General features: G+C 48.2%; 1 protein-coding gene across 18 annotated transcripts in view; it reads left to right on the forward strand.

The window, feature by feature from the left end:
* LOC108031438 (uncharacterized) overlaps positions 1-18,395 on the forward strand; it is a 52,229-nt gene that overhangs the window by 31,590 nt on the left and 2,244 nt on the right. For 9 of the 18 annotated variants that reach the window (XM_050889457.1, XM_050889456.1, XM_050889458.1 and 6 more), the window contains 4 exons: positions 733-3,094; positions 4,922-6,023; positions 7,769-11,490; positions 11,901-12,040. In XM_050889457.1, the coding sequence (XP_050745414.1) occupies positions 767-3,094; positions 4,922-6,023; positions 7,769-11,223 (6,885 nt within the window). In that variant the 5' untranslated portion in view covers positions 733-766 and the 3' untranslated portion in view covers positions 11,224-11,490; positions 11,901-12,040. Of the gene's footprint in view, positions 1-732; positions 3,095-4,921; positions 6,024-7,768; positions 11,491-11,898; positions 12,194-12,783; positions 12,922-13,088; positions 13,383-13,440; positions 13,681-14,280; positions 15,622-15,869; positions 16,053-16,111; positions 16,205-16,275; positions 16,394-16,728; positions 17,816-18,395 lie in introns of those variants that run through there. The other 9 variants (XM_017104867.3, XM_050889462.1, XM_050889459.1 and 6 more) reach the window with 9 other exon arrangements.

The following is an 18,395-nucleotide window of genomic DNA, read 5'->3' on the forward strand; positions in this document are numbered from 1 at the left end:
GTAGCGTAAATCTCGTAGATCTCTCTCGGTGCGGTACCCTCGCACCATTCCCCGTTTTCCGATTTCCCATTTCCGCGCCGAGAAAATGAGGCCGGCAAGGTCAGCCGTGTGTTTGTGGCCGGAGCGGCGACTGCAGTTAATCAATTACGGTCAATTACGCGCTGAGCCAGTTGCATTTTCCACGGCCTCCGTGTCTTCCGCAGTTTGCATATTTTCCCGAAGACCCTCGACTAGGAATTAACCCCTTGTTAACGCCTGTGACATGTGTGAAATGCTTAGTGGCTCTTAAGGAATTCCCATTAGTCCGTCTTCACTTGTGAATGTCATTAAAGGCGCTTGGAACTGCCTAACTTAAAAATTGTATGTCAAAATGTTTCTTACCATAAGAATAAGGGATTATTTTTAATAAATCTCTTATATTCTAGTTGCTCTAACTTAACCTAATACAACTGCGCTACAATAGAAAGACTTTTATCAATTCCGTAATTTTCCTTAGGCTTCTACTGAAGGACATACCATTTTTAAATTTTCACTAAAAGCATTTAATATATTCAATTTTTTTTGGGAAACTTTTAGTTTTTGGATTTTTATACTTTCTGCAGCTTAGGGTTAACTGGACTGTCTCTGCGAGCAAATTAAAGCCGTGTGACCTCCGCTGATTAAATTCAGTTCCATCTGCCTCTTGAATTTCCACTGATCGGGTTTTCGCTTTTTTCTTCCTTTCCCTTGCAGGTTGGAGGCGCCGCCCCTCTTCACCGCCGGCACCATGGACGCCAAGAAGCTGCAGCAGCTGCAGGAGGCAGCGATCCTGGCGCAGCAGCAGAAGAAGCTGCCGTTGGCCTACCAGACGAATCTCGTGGACTACCGGACGGCGGCCTACAGCCAGGCGTTGTACCAGCAATCCCCCACGGCCACCAGCTCCAGCGGAGGAGGACCCCTCTCGCCGATCGAGATGCAGCCGCAGTCCAAGCACCACAACCTGATGAAGCACGGTGGCCATGGAGGAGGTACCTCCAGCAGTTCCCACAGCTCCCCCTACCACCAGTCCTACTCGAGCAGTGGAGGAACTGTTGCGGGGGAGCAGCTCTATCAGTCGCCCACGGAGCGAACCTATCTGGCGGCAGCCGGGAGATTGCAGGCCAGCAATGCCATGGCCGGGCATCATCCCATCTCTGCCCTCCAGTCGCAGTACCAGCAACTGCAGGCCGCCAAGATGCAGGCCCAGATGGCCACCCAAAGTGAGGCCGCCCAGCAGCAGCAGCGGACATTCGCCATGCGACAGGCCATGAACCCGCCCACGAACCACTACCACATGAGTCAGTCGCCCAGCATGGCCTCCAACATGACCACTCTCACCCAGCAGCAGCAACAGCAGCAGCAGCAGCAACAGAGGGCTCCTCCCTCCTCTCTTAACTTGCAAAATCAATACCAACCTGCTCAGGGTCCTCTCAAGTTGCAACAACAGCAACAGCAGCAGCAGCAACAACAGCAGCAGCAACAGCAGCAACCTGCAATGCCCAAACACTACCAGGAGCAACTGTACGCCCAGCAGCAGCAGTTGCAGCAGCAATTGCAGCAACAGCAGCAGTTGCAGCAGCAGCAACAGCTGCAACAACAGCAACATCGCCACAAAAACGACCTGCAAACCCCGGGCAGTGAACACGGCACCGTCTATATCCAGCAGAATCACCCCGGTCATGTGGTCAACCAGGCCTGCCAGACGCAGATATCGGCGGTCAAGCCCAAGGCGACGCCCAGTTCGGAGGAATCCTCCTCGAACTCCGCCAAGAGTCCCACCCATGCCCCATTGGATCGGAAAAAGAGTGCCGGTTCCATACAGGCCCTGAAGTCACCGATTACCAAGAGGCCACCCTCCACACCGGTGACTCTATCAGGATGGCTCCACAAACAGGGTTCCGATGGCCTGAAGGTGTGGCGCAAGCGCTGGTTCGTCCTGGCCGAGTACTGCCTGTACTACTACAAGGGACCCGAAGAGGAGAAGCTGCTGGGATCGGTGCTTCTACCATCATATCGCGTATCCGCCTGTTTGCCCGAGGACAAGATCTACAGGAAATTCGCCTTCAAGTGTGAGCATCAGAATATGAGAACCTACTGGCTGGCCGCGGACAATTCCGAGGCCATGATGCAGTGGGTCAGGGCCTTGGCGGCGGCCAGCTTGATGCAGGCACCCAGCAGCGGGGAATCGGAGCCCAGCGTGAACTCCTCGCTGAACCACAGTGGCGAGAACTCCGACTCCGGTATTCATACCCTGCAGTCGCACCCGGGAAAGGGCAACCAGCAGCCCACACCCTCGTCGGAGAACACGGGCAGCAGTGGCGGAGGAAGTGGCACGGGTCAGCCGCTCTATGCCAATGCGCCACCCAAGCCCAGGCGGATCAATGATGGGGGATACTCCTCACCCTCACCCGAGCACAACGAACAGCAGCAACACCATGCGCAGCAACAGCAGCAGCAACATCCTAGTCGCCGCCTCATGTCGCCCACGCAGCAAATCTACCAGCAGCAGCAGCACCAACGATCTCAGCAGCAACAGCAGCAGCCGCAGCAACATCACGCCATCTACGACACTCGCACAGGTCATGTGTCCACTGCGTTGCAGTTGCAGCAGGCGCAGCAGCAGTACTCCCTGGATCATCTGGAGGCGCAGTTCCAGCAGCAGCAGCTGGACATGGAGGAGCAGATCGCTAGGTTGCAGCAGCAGAGGGCCGCCGAGGAGATCTACGGCGAGCGGGAGATGTACATGGCCAAGTTGATGCAGCAGAGGCAGGGTCCGAACGGAGCCTATCCCACGCAGCAGCAGCTGTTGCAGGCGGAGCGGAGGACTCCCGACGCCTATGGGCGCTCCAAGCAGCAGCGACTCTTTGCCGCCGCCGCCGCTGCAGCGGATTACGAGGACATCTACAACATGTCGCAGCTGGCGGGAGGCGGCGGCGCAGGGGGCGTGCCCATGTCCGCCCAGGAGGCACTGCTCCAGGAGGCCGCCAGCTACCGGCGACCGCTCAGTCCGCCCAGCTATGATGGCAGCAAGCACGTGCCAGCGATGCCGCAGCGGTACACGCCGAATCACTTGGAGGTAAGTTGCAAAAATTGGGTAAATGGGGATGCATATTAGCGGGGAGTCAGATATCGTAGGAACTCTCTCACTTCCTCCTATCTGAAAAACACTCTTTAATCAGATTTTGTAGTCGTAAAAGATCATAAAATTCATATCTTAAGAATTGTAAATGAGACTTTAACCTTATGACTAATTGTTCTACTGAAGACTTACTAGTTTTTGCTTATAATGTCAGGGCTGCTTTGAAAACTTTTTATAAATTTATGTTTTAAAGCGAATATAAGGATTTGGGACACAAATTTATGAAAAATGTCTTGGCTAATGTAAAAAAAACAATTATTAGGCACTATTTCAAATACCTATGTATTTTACAAAAGATAGTTTACAAAAAAACAAGTTTCTTGAAACTGAGAACACAGCCTTTTTATGATAGAACCTTCTCATTAAATCTTTTTCATCAGAAAAATAAGTGGTTAAAATTTTCCATCACTTAATGGCACCAGAAGTGAGTGCAATTCGCAAAGGCAGTCAAAATGGCAAACCACTGCCCCGGGCAGCAACGAACTGCGATTCCGATTGCAATTGCGATTGCTGATGACCTGCCACTTGGCATGGCATCCTTGGCTTTATGGGTGCTTCGAGATGGAAACTGGGGGCTGGGGATTGGGAGCTGGCAACTGGCAACTGGAAGCTGGGTACTTGGGGCTCGGGGGCGTGGCACCGTGGCAAAGGTCAGCCCACCAAATCATCTGCGATGCCACTTGATGTTGTCTGATTGCTGCGAATGCTCACAAAAAGCCGGGGGGAAAACTGAGGCGGGTTTGAGATGATGATGGCGTTTTATTTCCGCACCTCTTTCCCTGACCTAGTTGCAAAGTTTTGCTGCCCGAGACTTGCACCTCTGCACGTATCAGCTTTTCACTTTTATTTGCCCTTGCCTGGAAGCCTGGTGCTCCTGAGATAACTCCTTCCCCAAGCTCCGGACTCCATGAAGCCACACTCACAAAAGCTGCTGCTGTTGGCTGCTTCTGCTGAAAGAGCCCACATTGATGGACGGGTATGGCATGGTATGGAATGGGTGCTCCTCCAGAGTCTTTCTCGGAAACTTTCGGTTTCAAGCAGCTGCTGTCTCGAGTCCGCAGCTCACAATTTAATTGGACTTTAGTGTGTCAGTGGGTTGCTGAATTGCAGACGTTTCGGCGAAGGAAGAAGCTCCTCCACGAGCTCCTTCTCCTGCTCCTCCTCCTTCTTAACCGCCAGTGCAGCAATTTCCTCCGAATGCAACTTTATGCTCCTTCCGCCCTTTTGGGCAGTGGGTGGGGCTGGCGCTGTGTTTAGTGGGTCAGGTCAGGCCCGGCCAGTTAGCCGGGAAATGAGTCGCGTGCATGATTTATGGCCACGGGTTCCTGGGCAAGAGACCAGCTGCGCCGCCTGCCAAGTGTCGAACAAGTTACGGGCCACGCCAATCTGCCACACTCAACTTCTCACAACTTTGAAAGTGATTCAGAAAATACCTAAAATCTTGCGCTTTATTTTTAAAGCTGTTTGACTTTCATTTCCTTTGAGTGCCTACAAAGATTTTTAAGAACCTAAATTCACATAAGAAACAGTCGGGCCATTAGTTCAAATATATTTTATTTCCCTATATATTGTTCCTAAATTTATTTTACGTAAATAAATTTTTAGAAAATAAATACATATTCCTGGATTTTTTACCCTAAGTTAGCCAAGACTTTTCTTAGTGCAGCTCTAGTTAAAAATGCAAAAGTCCAATTACCTCCCCATTACCAATACGTAACCCTTTCTAACTTTATGACTTCCCTCTTTTTTGCAACCATTTTTTAGGCCAGTGGCGCTGATCAACTAATCAATACCATGGACTTGCGTGCCCGCTCGGCGGCGGCCATAGTGCGTCCCCATTCCGCGGACTTCCTGGAGTACGAGGCGCGTGCTGAGGCAGCTGCAGCCGCTGCCGCCGCGGCGGTGGCCCAGAGTCATCAGGAGAGCGGTCGGGCTCCGAGGCCCAAGTCCAGCTTGGACATTAACCGCACGCCGGACAGCTTCTACTACTCGGAGGCCAGCTATGCGGAGAAGATGCGGAAGAGTGCGCTGTACCTCCAGAGCGGAGGAGCTGGCCAGGCTCAGCCGCAGCAGGCGGGCAGCTATCGCACCGCAGCGGGTGACTTCAATTCCGGGGTGAACACCATTGGCTACGAGAATCCCTACGAGAGGGCCTACAAGAGGCAGGAGCTCCTGGCCGAGGCACAGGCTCAGGGAGGAGCGGCCAGCAGCATGCCGCGCATGAGCCGATCCGCCAGTCAAGGACGTTCGGTGGCATCCCAGCTGCAATCCCCCCAGCAGCAGGAGGACCTGCCGCCCCTCAACGTGCATCCGGGATCCATCTTCCCACCCTCGATGTCCACGCAGGAGATCATCAGCAAGAACGAGCAGTTCCTGCGCTCCGCCAGCGCCCGGCTGCCCAAGAGATCGGGTGGCATGGACGATGACTATTCGGCTGGGAACTCGACGACCACTTCGCCCACCGGCGGAGCAGGAGCCTCCAACTCACCGCAGCATCAGGATGGCGAAAGGAAGCGGGAGGAGTCCATGAAGCGTCTGCTGGAGTGGAAACAGCGCATGCTGCAGTCACCTCTGACCCGCAAGGGCATCCAGCAGGGCGGCAGCAACATGTCCGCCATGTCCAAGCTGGGAAGCAATCCGAACATCCTGCTGGCCTCCACGGCGGTGGCCAGTGGAGCGCGCTATGGCCCCCAGGCGGGCAAAACGGGTCTGGTGGTGGGCAATGCGAATGGCGGGGCCCAGGTGGCCGGGAATCAACTGCAGCCACCATCCTCCTCCGGCGGAATCCAGCGATCCCGATCCGAGAGCCAGGCCAACATAGGACCCGGCGGAGTGGTGTACAACAGCTACTCCTCGGACGATGAGGGTGAGTCTTGTTCAGCGATGACATCCCATAAGTATTCCCCATTCTGCTTGGCTTCAACTCTGTCCCTATACGTCTCTTTCTCCATCTGTAACTGTCTCTACTACGTATCTATGGCTACATTTATGCGAGGCTAAATTAAGAATATCAATAATGATTTCGATAAAATAATGCGAAAAAAAATATTAAAACCGCCAGATATTGATTAATTTTATAGTTAAAATGCTTATAGTAAATTTAAAATCTCTATTATCCCACTAGCTTATATCACTTATTTAAATACCAACTTGCGATGCAAACTATGACTTTATTGTAACTATTTGATAAAGTCGTTTTTATTAATCACATTTGCTTTTCAAACAGCAATATTTTAAAATTTAATGATGTAATGAAACTATTGTATGGTATAATGTTTTGATTACACATCCAATATATATGAATTAAAGCGTGCGCATAAACGTGGTCAGTATCTCTATCTGCATCAGTATCGTATCGAATCCGTAGCCGTATCTATATAAATGTATCTTTATCTGTAGCTGTTGCTAACCGTGAAGCTGTGTTTTCCGCTTCTTACGTTTACTTTTATTTTTATTTTTACCTTTAGTTACTCTTGGCTTTGCTTTCGGTAGTTGCATGTTATGTGGCGGGCCTTGAGCTGCCTGCCTTTGGCTTCTCTTTGTAGTCAGAGCAAGTTGCTTACTCGTAATTGCAAACTACGTTGCTTTCGCTTGAGGATGTTAGAAATCTATAAATAAAGGACCTCAGCTGCCCTTGACAGGCCCGTTTTGCTGTGACACAATTCTCAAAACTCTCTGACCATTAGCTATTTATAAGCCCTAACCATTTCAATGCTAATTTATCATGTTCAGGCGCCAGACTAAACAATTAAAAGCTTCATGTAGTTAATATTTGTGTGCTTTGCACTCTTCTGCGGCCTTGTTTTATGTTTTAATGAATATGGTTAATTTGAATGTACACAACAGAAAGCAATTTATGCCGAAAGTCGAAACCTTCCTGCCGTGCGCACACAACACACATATGTCCATGCTGCAGAGGCAATTGAAAAGTACCGAGTAATTAATTTAGAAGAGCTGCCAAAAAGTAGGCAACGCATAAAACCAAATTCTGGCCGGGGTCGAAAGTGTTTGGTCAATACTAAAATCGAAAAGTACACACACGCACTCTGAGTTTTTTGTTTGCCTTTATTTGAGTGCAAAAAGGACGCTAAATCGAATTACCAATATCTCTGTAGTCCATAAATCTCTACCTCTCTCTCTCTTTATTTTTGGAAATCTCTATCTTTCATGGGTTTAGTAAACATTTTTGCCGTATTTAGTTTCGTTTCGGATTTGTTTCATTCCATTCCACACATATATATTCGTTTTCCCATCATGACAACCGGGTGCTTGGTGTTTCCACTACTAAATGCCGCTGTAAACTTCGCACTAAAACCCAAAAACAAACAAATAAACCAAAAACCAAATAAAACTCAAACTCAATCTGGGCTCATAGCGCAATCGACCACCCATTTGATTGATTTTAATTACACATACCAAAAACCAGCAAGATATACAAATATGTTTTATATTTCTTCTTTTCCATACATATATAACATAAAATTCGTTGTGTATACGTTGAATTTGGTAACTCTTAAACACAAAAAATCCGAAAACCTCAATTTGTAAATGCTGTAAATGTAACAATGAACGAAAACTCGCAAAAACATTAACAAATCGCACGAATCGCAGCTGGGACTGTGGATGATAACATGTATAGTGCGACGGCAGGAAGGTCATCGATAAAGACAGAACCAGAAACAGAAACAAAAACAATACTATCAGCAACAACAACAGCAACAACAGCGCCGTTAGCATTAACAAATCTTAGCAAAAGCGGGAGTCTAGAGAGTCCCAAACCCACAGAACCGTCATCAACTTCATCGCCCAAAACACCTGGCAATGCAAAATTCCAACTAAAGCCCATTTTGAAGGTGCACGAGGCTAGTAAAACCCGCATTATTCAGGTGCAGCCCAAGCAGCTGGAAGAGAGGCCAAAACTCAGACTGCAATTGCCCAAGGAGGAGAAGGAACAGGAGCAGGAGGAGGGGGATTTGGATAGGCAGGATGAAGAGCCGGTGCCCATCCTGCCAAAGAAAACGGCCCCCAAGTCGCCGCAGAATGCCAATTATGTGCCTGTGTACAACAATAAGCTGGTCAGCAACTACGAGAACATGGAGTTTGGCAAGGCCCCAATCCCCGAGAGCAAAGTGCCCGACAGCCAGGCAGCGATTACGGATCCCGAGGAGACGCCCATGCTGATGCAGCTCAAGTTGTTCAAGGAGCAGCAGGAGCAGCGGCGGGAGCAGCCACTGGAAACGGAGGAGGACCTGACACCCACGGCGGAGAGTAAATCCATTCCGGGGGAGGAGTTGGCAGAGGTTTCGTATGAGGAAAATAGGGATGTAAAGGAGGAGCCGCAGGATCAGAAGTTGGATGAGGAGGAAGACGAGAGCACGGCCTGCGAGGAGTACACGGATGATGACATAGACGAGGCTCTGGCCCAGGATGATGAGGATGAAGCTGTCTTCGAGGAAGCCGATGCCCAGGAACTAAGAGAGGAGAGGGAACTGCAGCAGATATACGTGAACGAGCCCATCACACCCACCGACCAGCAGTTCGACGAGAGCCACTATCTGCCCATGACGCCCAAGAAGGTGGAACTGGGTCAGCCGGGTGTCTTGACCCTGGTTTGCACCCAGGAATCCTACGCCGAGGAGGAGGAGAATCACTATGTGGAGATGACCAAGGGCATCCAGGAAGAGGATGGCCGGAGCAACTATGAGATCATGTGCCTGGCCAGCACCAGTTCGAGTGCCTTTAAGGTGTCTAACAAAGCGGAGCCTGTCTACATGGAACTGGCAGGAGTTAAGGCTCCTCCAGCTCCCCCTAGCAACGAGGAAGCCCACTGCTCCTCGGGTCGTTCCACCCTGAAGAAGGGCAAGAAATCCGGAACCGAGACCCTCAAGAAGAAGACCAAGAAGCGGCAGGGCAAGGACATGCCCGATATCCTGAAGCCGACCAAAAGTTCTCTGGCCAGTGATAGCTCGGACGCGGATGACGAGAGCAGCCGGCAGCAACTGGAGGCCAAGAAGCTGCGCTCCAGATCCCGCTTCAGTTTGTCGGATACCTTCAGACCAGCCTCGTATTACCTGGGGGCCTCCACGCCAATGAACAACTACGCCGAGAGTTCGGATAGTGAGATATTGCCACCACCGCCGATACCAGATTCACCACCGCCCATGGAGGAACTGAAGACGGAGGAGATCTTCTCCTCGGAGCACTATGATACGGTGAAGCGAAAGGATAGTAACAGCAAGGTGAATTTGTCCTATGAACAATTGCCCAAGATGCATGCCAGTAACACATCCCTGAATTTACCAAAAGCCGTGCCCAGTCCTACCCTGAAGAGTAGTCGGCTTTCCCTACCCGACCATTTCACCAAAGTGCGGATGACCCCACAGAGATTGTTAGTTCCTCAGCAGCAACATCATGCCAGGACTCTGTCGGACTCCAATTATAGTGGCCACTTAACAGACAACAGTAGCTCTCGTACCTCCTCCGACCTGGATCTTTATCGCAGGAGGGGAACCAGCAACAACTCCCTGCCCCTGAGCAGTGAAAATGAGTCCGTGGAGTTCCGGCAGAGATCGGATTCTGAGCTAGATCGTCAGCGCTCCAGGAGACCTCTCTCCCAGGAATCCATCAGCGAGATTGAATCCCTGAGCGAGCAGTTCGAGGAGACCCTGAGTAGTCATGAGCTGGACACCTACCTGAGCCACCTGCACCTGTCCCCTGGCCAAACCACGCCCACCAGTCACTTGCTAAATGACGCCAATGCCGCCGCAGGAGCTGATATACTAACCAATCTTATAAAGCCACCTAAAACGTTCCGGAATGCCGAGGATGAAGAGCAGCATTTCTATGGCAACATTCACTTTCTCTCCTCCACCGACTCCATTCAGCAGTTGGGCGGCGAGGGTGGAGCCACTGCAGCTGCTCTAAGGATAATCCACAGTCGGAACAACAGCAATATATCCACCCAGTCCGCTCCTTATTACTACTCGGAGCTGCCAGCTCCACCACCTTTGAATAATCAGCGGGACATCCATGCCCATGGCCTCAATATAGCCCACATCCACAATCCAATCGACCGGCATCCTCAGCAGTTCAATGTGGACGCACTGGTGGACAAGGATCAGGCCATCGATAGCAAGAACATCTACTCCGGGCAGAAGGACAACCATGAGAAGCTGAGCAATAAGATCCTCAAGCTGAACAAGGAGCTGCCGGCTGAGGTGGAGATGAACAGCAGTGGAGGATTAGGAGGAGGAGGTAGTGGAGGTGGTGCACTAAACCAAGGTCCTGTGGTCCATTCATATCATATCACAACTACTAAAAACACAAATCTCGCTCGTAAGACGATTGGTGGTAGCCGTAACCCGTCTGATGAAGGCAATCCTAACGAAGCTGGTGCTGGTGAAGACTCGGAGGCGGAGGAGGAGTTGCAGGCGGAGGAGGTGGCCAGCCACAAGAGCCCATCGAATAATGTGCATCCCAACCTCTCAGTTCTAGGTGGCGAGCTGCTCTGGGAGGAGGATGCCCTGTGGCGGGAGAGCCTGCGGCGGGTTTCCCAGCGGCATGCCAGATCCCTGGATGATCTGGACAGGATTACGGCACCAGCTGCTCCCCTCTCGAGTACGCCCAAGGCCAAGTTGAGCCGCGAGGTGACCTATGTGAATGACAGCCAGAAGCCGCGCCAGCATCCCCTATCCAACGAGCATGATGTGTATGTTCAGCTCCTGGACAACTCCATCTCCGCCGCCTCGCTCTTGGGCCAGGACCAAACGGACTCCGATGTCTATGAGGTGCTGCGCGAAGAGACGGCCTCGAATTTGTCGCACAAATCCAACGAGCTGGATCGCGAGACCATCCGCCAGTGGGATGCCATGTCCAGTGGCCTAATGAAGAGCCACCACAGCGGTGTGGAGACCACAGGAGGGGGAAGAGCCACCGCGTCTCCACACCTTCCCCTTACCAGCAGTGTGCGCTCCATCGTCCACCAGTTGAACAACTCTTCCATGGACGATGCCAATGGAAATCCCCTGGTGACGGGGAAAAAGTCGAGAGCGAACAACAACCACTGAAAACCCAACCCCTCCTCGGGGCCCCGAAAAATATGCAATATTTTCCGTAGTTTCAATTTAGCTTTCCGTTTTCCACCAATTTTGGCTTGCACTCGCCGAGTTATTTTATGTCTCTGTTTGCCCATCATCATCATGTTGCCCAGTTTTCACAGTTTTCCCAGCTAGATAGTGCTTTCTATTTGTTTTGTTGACTGTCACTGCTGTTGCTGTTGTTGTTGTTGTTGTCGTTATTGTTGAGTTGTCTTGTTGTGTTTAATTAATCAACTGGTAAGCAAACTTATATATATATTTATTTATCCAATTCCCCCACTTATCTCATTAAGTCATTGAATCGCTTGTACATACTCACGCCAAACTCACTCACAAATCTCACTCGAGCACACGCATTTGTAAAGTTGAACAAATCCATAGATAGATAGATACTTTTGGGCAGTTACAAAGGGACGTAGGAGCCAGCAGCTAGTAATTTGCAGCCATTTCCCATCTTTCTAAAATTACAAAAATAGAGTAACTACAAACAGAGCCAAATTACGTATTCCGTACAACTGCTGGGCATTCGCTAACCGATAACTGATTGCTTTTCTAAATATTTCGCGCACGCATTGAAACTACTTTAAGCCCCGCCCGCCCTGGACTTTCTAAAACATTTGCCTAATCCAATCTCTACGACCTTGTAGCCTCGATTTCCGTGCGCAACGTGAACAATCTGCCCGTGGGAAATCTGACGGTGAAACCGGATCCCTCGGACGTCCAGCAGGAGTCCGCCTTTGCCCCGTACTACGGAGGGGCGGCGGAGACCAAGTACGCCAAGAACACGGTGCTCACGGATCGCGGGCTCTACGCCGGAAACGGATCTGCTGGTGGCCTGGCCACGTCCACGCCCCAAAATCATCCGCAGTTCCGGATGCGGCGCACCGGAAGCAGGGCGGAAATCGATATGCTGGAGCGGGAAACCAGCAGCCAGATCAGGGTGAGTCCATCGAGGAAAACCACTTAATCGCGTTTCAGAATTCTATCATTACTTAACATGGAAACCTGAGCCATTTAAAGGTCACAATTATGTGACTTTTAAAACGGAATCAATTAATAGAGGGACATTAAAATGAATTTGTTGTTTATTTTTGGTTGGCAAGTACATTTAATATCTCTTTGGTAAATTACAACTTCAAATATTCAATTTATGTACGATATTTGCATTTATGTTCGCAGTAGTCAGGTAATAAAATCTTCTCTGGGTAGGTGGCTATTAATTAAAGTGCAATTAAGGCGTTTGTCCAAAAATATTTCCATAAATAAAGCTGAAAAAGGAATATAAGTATAAAAGCCAACACTATTTTTAATCAATTTATTTGAATTTGTTTAAATGAGCATTGCCACCTGAAGAGAATTATTGAGAAGAAAAAATTGCATAATAGGTAATATCTACTATTGAAAAAGTATTTCAAATTATCTTAAGCATTGTCATCCACAATTGAGAGATATATAAGGTTCAATTGTTAGGATTACGTTGCTAGGGGACTGGTGAGAACCAAACCTAAAATAAACTTGACCAACCCACAGAACTTGGATGTGTCGGCCGGGGATCTGCTGAGTCGCACTCACGAGGAGCTGGTCCTCCTGCTGATCCAGCTGCGGAGGCAGAGCAGCCAGACTGCCAGGGCCATCGAGCAGTGCTGCAGCGATATTCACGACGTGCAGGTGGATAAACGAATGAGTTCTATGTTTATCTTTGGGCGGTTTTGGCTAACTTCCGGTGCTGGTTCTGTGACTAATTCTACATTTTATCTATCTAACTTTTACATTTATAAAACAAGAACACCTAAAATTCCTAGATTCTAACAGTTTACAAATGGAATCCTCTACAGAATCGCCTGCGCAGTGCCGAGGGCTTGACCAGGGCCGAAAGCATCCAGCGATTGGACTACTTGAAGCAGCACCTCTTGGACCTGGAGCGGCACTATGAGAAGAGCAAGCCGCTGGTCAACTTGGTGGACAACATGGTCAAGCTGGGATCTCTGTATCGCAATGATGCCAATGGTAGGGTTCAACCTGCTACGTTGGATCGGATGGAGTTCAACCAGAGGATGCAGGAGCGTCAAATGCTGCAGGAGGAGCAGCAGCAGTGGGAGCGCCTCAGTCCCAACCAGGCGGAGTTACAGGTGGGTTTACTTCAAACAGTGGCGTTAAAATATATAAAATAATATGTATTACTTTCAGGCCAAGGTGCGTGAGCTGTACCAACTGGATCAGCTGCTGCAGGAGGAGTCTGGAACTCTGCAGAGTCTGCAGCGGGACAAGGAGGACCTCGAGCGAGCCTTGGGAGGATTGAGGGCCCGCATCCACGACAGCAATGCCACGCCCATGGCCCTGGAGGCGGCCAAGAAGCAGCAGCACATCCTGGAGCGCGAGTTGTCGCGGGTCCATCAGCTGCTGGCCGAGAACTCAAAGGTATCAAAGGTGCCTAGTAGAAGTTTTTTGCATTCCGTGTCCACCTGCGTGTTATTTGTCTGCTTGAGCTTCGCATGTCGCTTATGTCACTAACCAAAAACTAATTTTAAAATCCAGGATTGAGCGTTGTGGGATTATTTCCTAAAGGAAAATCTAGATATTAGGTCAAAATAGAAAAGTCATTAATAAATTACCAAATTTTTTAAAGAAAGAACTTTTAATTACTTAAATCGATTGATTACTTTACTCTAAATTACAGTTTAAAACCAAGATTTTTCTATGCAAGGTTTAGTTATGTTTTTAAGAAAGTAGAAACATGGATTTTGTTTACTATTTCTAAGAGAGAAAGGTCCATTTTTGTATTTAAGGAACACAAATAGCTTCAAAGTTTTTAAAAAATATCTACGTATGGGGTTGAAAATTAGATAATTTTATTATTCACCAGAGATTCGTTCTCATTGGTTCTCAAAAAAAAAAAAAAACAGCTTAAACCAAAGCTCAACAAATAGGATTAATGCAAAAGACTTCTTATATTTGTGGCCTCTGCTGCATGTGCCATTGCCTGAACCCGAGGGCCAAGATCAACTAACCCCTAATCCTACCTTGCAGAAACTGGAGCAGACGGTGGCGGGAAATGCTCGCTTGGAGCAGGAGCTCCTTCTCCTGCGCCAGAAGGTGCAGGCCACGAGGGGAGGAGCAACACCCAATGGGTTGGGCGGCGATGGCCCCCACATCAATGGAGATGCCTCCGTTTTGGCCTCGGAGCTGGAGCGGGTTCAATCCCTGGTGGGCGATATGCAGAGACAGCGCCATGAGCTCAGCTCGGCGGTGCGCCAGCTGACGGAGAACTCGACCAGGTTGTACCAGGAGATTGGCAACAAGGAGATGAACGGCGGTGGATCCACCAACGGCAGCCTGAAGAAGCGCAGCAACTCCACCAGTTGGACGGAAACCGATCTGGACGCCAATATGCTGCGATGCGGAAGTCGCCAGCAGCTGAACGACTCCACTCTCAACCTATCCACGCCCCTTTATGTGGACACCAATAGCTCCACCAAGTTGAGTGACTACAACCGATACAACGGAGGCGGCAGCAGCGATGCCCTGGAGATGAGCGGAGTGGACAGCGATGGCTTCCTCGATAGCAACCCCTTTGCCATTGGCCTGGAGAAACCCGAGATCAAGACGGTGAGGATTGTGAAGCGCGAATCGGAGCGACGTAATCGCGATCGCAGTGAAAGGGGCCTGAGCAACTCCATCCAGAATCTGGATCAGGTCCTGGAGGAGGAGCAGTACGCCCAGCAGCAGCGGGAGCAGCAGCTGTATGCCCAGAACCTCGAGGACCAGATGAGCAATGGCCACCACAGCCGCTCCAAGTCGTTGCCGCGCAACTACAGTGAGCCCCCGAAGCAGAGGCACAGTCGCCACATGAACGGCAAACAGAATGGTCACCACTATAACAATGGCTTCGACTACGATCGGAACAGCAACTACGAGCACCAGCCACCGCCACCACCGGCTCCTCAGAGCAACGGACACCACCATCATCCGCCGCCGCCGCCGAGGGAGCACCGGGAGCAGCGCGAGCACCTCAATCCCCTGGCCAATGCCTACTTCGCCAAGCAGCTCCAGCAGCAGGTGAACCCCTCGCGGGACAGTGCCCGGGTGGCCCTGCGCACCAAGACGGACTCCCTGCAGAGCCTGAACAAGAGCCTCACGGACATCAGTCCGGAGCCGGTGTTCCAGAGCGTGGCTGCCCGCCAGATCATCAACGAAATGTCCGCCGGCTCGGCATCAGAGGACACCGAGAAGGTGGTGGAGAAGGTGCCACCGCATCACAAGCATCGCAGGGCGGTCCCAAGGGAGAAGAGGCGACACTACACTGCCCCGAACAATGTCAACCAGAAGGCCATGGAGAAGGTGCAGGCCGAGAACGATATGAATCGGAACGTAAGTATTTGGCTAGAGGGTTAAATGTAAATAATATTATTTATCTATAAATATAAAGCTATCCACTCGTATCTAAAAATGGAATTTCAGTAAAATCCACTAGATCACCTTATTAATAATTCATTAAACTCCAAACTTGGAATCTACGTACATGGGAACATACTTAAAGGACACTATTTACTTTATCGTTCAATTTGTTAAACTGTAAATATATTTTCTAAAGTATATGTATTTCCTTATTTTTACAGAACACCAACTGGCGAGCCCGCGATGATCTGGACATGGAGGTGGCCCTAAGACCTCGCATGAATGCCCCCGATGTGGTTCGTTCTGCTCTGGGACAGGGAGAGAAGATTTCGGAGAACACCATAGACAACTTGCTACTGGCACCCAACAAAATAGTCATACCCGAGCGTTACATACCAGAAACAGTAAGTGGAAAATGATTTGAAATTAGCATTACCAATTATTGATTTAAATAAACAAATAGACGCCCGAACTGTCGCCGGAGGAGAAGAAGCGTCGTCAGGAGAAGGTGGAGTCCATCAAGAAAATGCTGGCCGAGGCGCCCATTAGCAGCAACGTAAGCCTGGTGTTGCAATATAATCCCTATAAAAAATCCCTATAACCTTGTTTTATATTTTATCTCCCCAGGAAAACGAAAGTCTGCCGCCCAGCAAAATCAATGCCGAGAAGAAGCAGCGCGAACACCTGCTGCAACTCAACCAAATCCTGGCCCAGCAGGTGATGCAGGTCAGCAAGATCGTGGCCGGTAAGTAGAGTCAACCTCGGGTTCTCTTAGGTCTCCTACCAACTACCAGTTAAACTTTGTGTTAAGTTCCAATCGATATCCAAAAAGTGAAAACCCAATTCAAACGTATACGCAATGCCTTGCAAGTTGAGTTTATGTTTCATGTTTATGTTCTTCCTAATATGCTCTCTCAAAATCTCAAGCATATAGACCCCTGTGTTATTTATCTATATGTACATAAGCGTTATTCAGTGTAATCTAACCATGCCAGCAGACCCCCTCCATTTCAAACTGTCAACTCTATGCTCTTCTAATCTCTATATATGTATCTTCTTTCAACTCTTTCTGATTTCTAGATGATTAATGATAAAACATATCATATACATACCATCTAATCTAGAGCGATAAGCCCCCGTTCGAATAAGAACTCTAAGATCATGCCCCCTCCACCCACATTGCGTGCTAATCACCGGCGTCGTTTGTCCAGTTCATAATCCCTTCTCACAAAGACACTCCATTTCCACTCACTACAATCCACACAATATTCAGACACCTTCGACAGTCAATCGTACATTTGAAAACCTGTGGCCCACATTGCCCTCCCATGCATTCGCATCTGCACCCGACCAGTTTATGTATAATTAATCATAAATTAAGCAACCATCGATGAGGGTTCTATGAACTTCATCGGGATTGAATATTCCACATATTGCGCATACGCAGTGTTAGCCGACCCACAAAACATATCAAGCTGCGAGTTCTCAGGAGCTTTAAATTTAAATTGAGAAGGGAAAAATGTGTCGAAATCATATTATTTTTTCACTTTCTTAAAGTTTTATTATATTGAAATATTGGGCTTTAAGTCTCAACAAAGAAGAATTTTTACGACCAAACTAACACATACCTTACATTTATTTATTATTATTTACCCTTATATTATGATTGTATAATTTCTGCATTTGCATTCGTTTAACATGTTTGTTTTTATTTGTTTTACATATTTTTCTAGGAAATCCCACTAGTCACAACTAATCCGCAAGTAGCCTGTCGAGTTGTTTCTGTTCACCTTTTGTGTTTACCTTGCATTGCATTTAATTTTTGTTCACGTTGTGTTTGCCAATTGATAACTGAGAGGGTTCGCATCGCTATTCGCGATAAATGAGTTTGTTGTTCGAAGAACATAGTATACAGTACACCCTAGGTATACAATAACTACAGCAATAACAGCCAACAAGAACACACGCGAAGTTGAGATTTACAGCATGCTAAACTCACATAAAAAACATAAAACTCACTCCAAACAAAACGCAACAATTCACAACAAGAAATACTAAAAGTATAAAAAACGACAACAAGAATAAACAGCAACGTAATAGCAACAAGAACAAGTACAACAACAAGCACAAGAACAACAACAACAGATATACGATTACGTAAGTCCAGGTTTGTACACATTTCGATAATACTGATATCCATAAGTAAGCAATAAACGAGTATATTGTAGCTTCCTGGCCATGCATTTTACGTACTATATAATCACGCCCAAAACTCTGCTTAGCCTAGAAATGAAATATTGGCCAAATGAATTAATCTGCACGCCATAAATATAATTTTAGCCTTTAAGCTGCAAACGAAAGATGCACCCAACACTAATTCACTAAACCACACACAAGCCAAACTTAACAAACCTCAAATTCAGAGAAAATTAGTCAAACACCAAAATAATAAGCACAGAATTTAATGTTTCACCAAAGTGCAACTTTATTGGAAAATGAGGAAGGTATAAAAGTAATTATTAAATTCTCTAAACAAAAATAAAATATATAAAATATTTAAAATAAAATTTTTAAGTAAATTTATAAAGTAATATTACAGTCAGGCAATGAAACAAGCCACAAAGGAGTTTGTTAATGACAGTAAAATATAAATTTATTTAAAACTAAATCAAAAACATAAAGAAGGTATTGATAAAGTTATATATTTGTTACCGTACAATCAAAGTTAGTCTGAAAAATGCAATCAA

Source organism: Drosophila biarmipes, chromosome 3R (genome assembly GCF_025231255.1).
Source record: "Drosophila biarmipes strain raj3 chromosome 3R, RU_DBia_V1.1, whole genome shotgun sequence".
Lineage (NCBI taxonomy): Eukaryota > Metazoa > Arthropoda > Insecta > Diptera > Drosophilidae > Drosophila > Drosophila biarmipes.